This window comes from Macadamia integrifolia, unplaced genomic scaffold (genome assembly GCF_013358625.1).
Source record: "Macadamia integrifolia cultivar HAES 741 unplaced genomic scaffold, SCU_Mint_v3 scaffold629, whole genome shotgun sequence".
In the NCBI taxonomy this organism is placed as follows: domain Eukaryota; kingdom Viridiplantae; phylum Streptophyta; class Magnoliopsida; order Proteales; family Proteaceae; genus Macadamia; species Macadamia integrifolia.
The window spans coordinates 364923-367116 of record NW_024870501.1 but is presented as its reverse complement, the minus strand read 5'-3'; the positions used below and the strand labels follow the sequence as shown (position 1 = coordinate 367116).

Genomic DNA, 2194 nt, shown 5'->3' with positions numbered 1-2194 from the left:
GGGGTGGGTGGGGGGTGGGGAGCTGTTTAGCAAGCATACTCATCTTAAATATGAAAATAATAAAAAATTATGTTCAGAGTCATTTCCTTACATTCCTTCTCAAAAGAATCTCACCCTTTTGATGGGAAAAGTTCTCTTCAGTTTTTACAATGTAACATTGAGAATCCAAATGGTTTAATTCTGATGCAACATCCTCAATGATGGGTTTGCATCATCCAGTAGGGCCAGAACTTCCTTGCAGCTCTCAACTGTTGTATCTGCTTTATGTTCTGCAACATCATAATTTCATTTCCCTGTCCAACAGTATGTCCTACGCCAACATAAAGCTCATACAAGAGATTTTATGGTGGGGATGGATGTTAATTGGTTATTATGTTGTCTATCTACTGTCTCTGTATCTTAATATAATACAAAACTCAATGTAGATGTATATGGACATTTTGTGCATGGAACTCTTGAAGTGTATTTCGTTGAATTTATTATTTTTATCTTATTTCAGTTGACTGACTTTGTTTTCCTCTTTTACATATGGGAATTCTGAAATGCAGTGGCTGCTATTGCAATGGGTAAGAGGAAAATTCCGATTGAAAAGATTGATGACAAGAAAAAGGTGAATGTGACCTTTTCAAAGAGGCGTAAGGGTCTTTTTGGCAAAGCTTTGAACACCAGTGGCCTTTGCAATGCCAAGATTGCCATGGTTGTTTTCTCCCCTGCAGGAAACCCTTACACTTTCGTCACCCCGACCTCCTCTGTTGATGATGTTATTGATCAATACCTCAATAACATACCCTTCAAAGAAATCACGGAGGTTGAATGGGAAGGAAAAAAGGACAGGGAACAGTTGAATCAATGTTCTTGTGAGGGAAAGAAGGTGGGTTTCTGGTGGGATTTGGTTGATGTTGATAAATACAGATCTTTGGAGGAGTTGCAGATTTTGAGAAGCTCTTTGGAGAGTCTGAGGGAAAGTGTATGCCAGAAGTTGGATAATGCTCATGCTGAACAGTTGCTAGGAGTTGAGGATGTGAACAGGGATGTTGCAGCCTCTGATTTTGGCTTGTCATCTTGTCCTTTGTATTCTACTGATGAGAGCAAGGATGATGCAGCCTCTGATTTTGTTACTGACCTATCATCTTGTCTTTTGTCTTCTGCTGATGAGGATGTTGGTACTGTTTTGGCCACTGTTGATGATGAAAGCTGTGTTGACTGGATAGTTTCAGATGACAGTGAGGGTCTCTTTGATCATATTTTTTATGATAATAGTGATAGTGCCACAATTTCTAACTTCATCAGTGATAAAGCTACTTATCCTATGTCTGGTGCTGATGAAGATGATTGGATAGCTGCGGATGACAGTGAAGCTTTCTTTGATCATCTTTTTGATGATAATAGTGCTGGTGCCACAAATTCTGCCTTCATCAGTGGTAAAACTGCTTATCCTATGTCTGATGCTGATGAAGATGATTGTATAGTTGCAGATGACAGTGCAGATTTCTTTGATCATCTTTTTGATGATAATAGTGCTGGTGCCATAACTTTTGACTTCATCGGTGATGAAGCTACTTATCCTATGTCTGGTGTTGATGGAGATGCTATCAAGGGTCTTTCCACCAATGATGATAAAAGCTACGGCAATGAGACAGTTCAAGACAACAGTTCATATTTCTTTGAGAAGATTTTGTCCTTTTGGTCCTAGCTTTTGCAATTATTAGACCCAACTTTATTATCTGGTTTAAGATTCTTCTTTTGGAAGGGGCTTTTGATTATTTGGTTACTAGTTTGTTTTTTCTTGAATGGTTGCATTTCCAGCCATGCTCTGCCATTCTGCCACCCAATTGGGTATATATGTATCTAGACTAGTTTTGATACCTCTCTTTACAAGCTTCTACCTTGTTTCAAGTTGCAATGTGGTCTTGTCTATAGTACCCCACAAAATAGATTGATGAGGGAGAGAAAGGAAATGTGTTTCACAGGGAAATGTTTTAAGTGTATGCCTTGGGTGTTCCTGGCTTGGGAATTAGCAATACCATTTATTCTCTAAATTTTTTTCTCTCCTCTTATCTACCCTTGTAGAAGTTTTGTTTTCATTTTTCTGTGATTGGAGAGAAAAGAAAGAGATATTGATGTACAAAGATATGTAAATTCACGGCTTTTAGCCATTGTTTAGTGCTTAATGAGAAATTTAATGTTTCTTTTA

At 38.1% G+C, this 2194-nt stretch overlaps 1 protein-coding gene across 1 annotated transcript; it reads left to right on the top strand.

The window, feature by feature from the left end:
• Positions 1-35: 35 nt before the first annotated feature.
• Positions 36-2194, top strand: LOC122069515 (MADS-box transcription factor 22-like). The gene has a single exon (XM_042633545.1). It carries the CDS (start codon positions 563-565, stop codon positions 1691-1693), a length of 1131 nt encoding a protein of 376 aa, XP_042489479.1. The 5' UTR covers positions 36-562; the 3' UTR covers positions 1694-2194.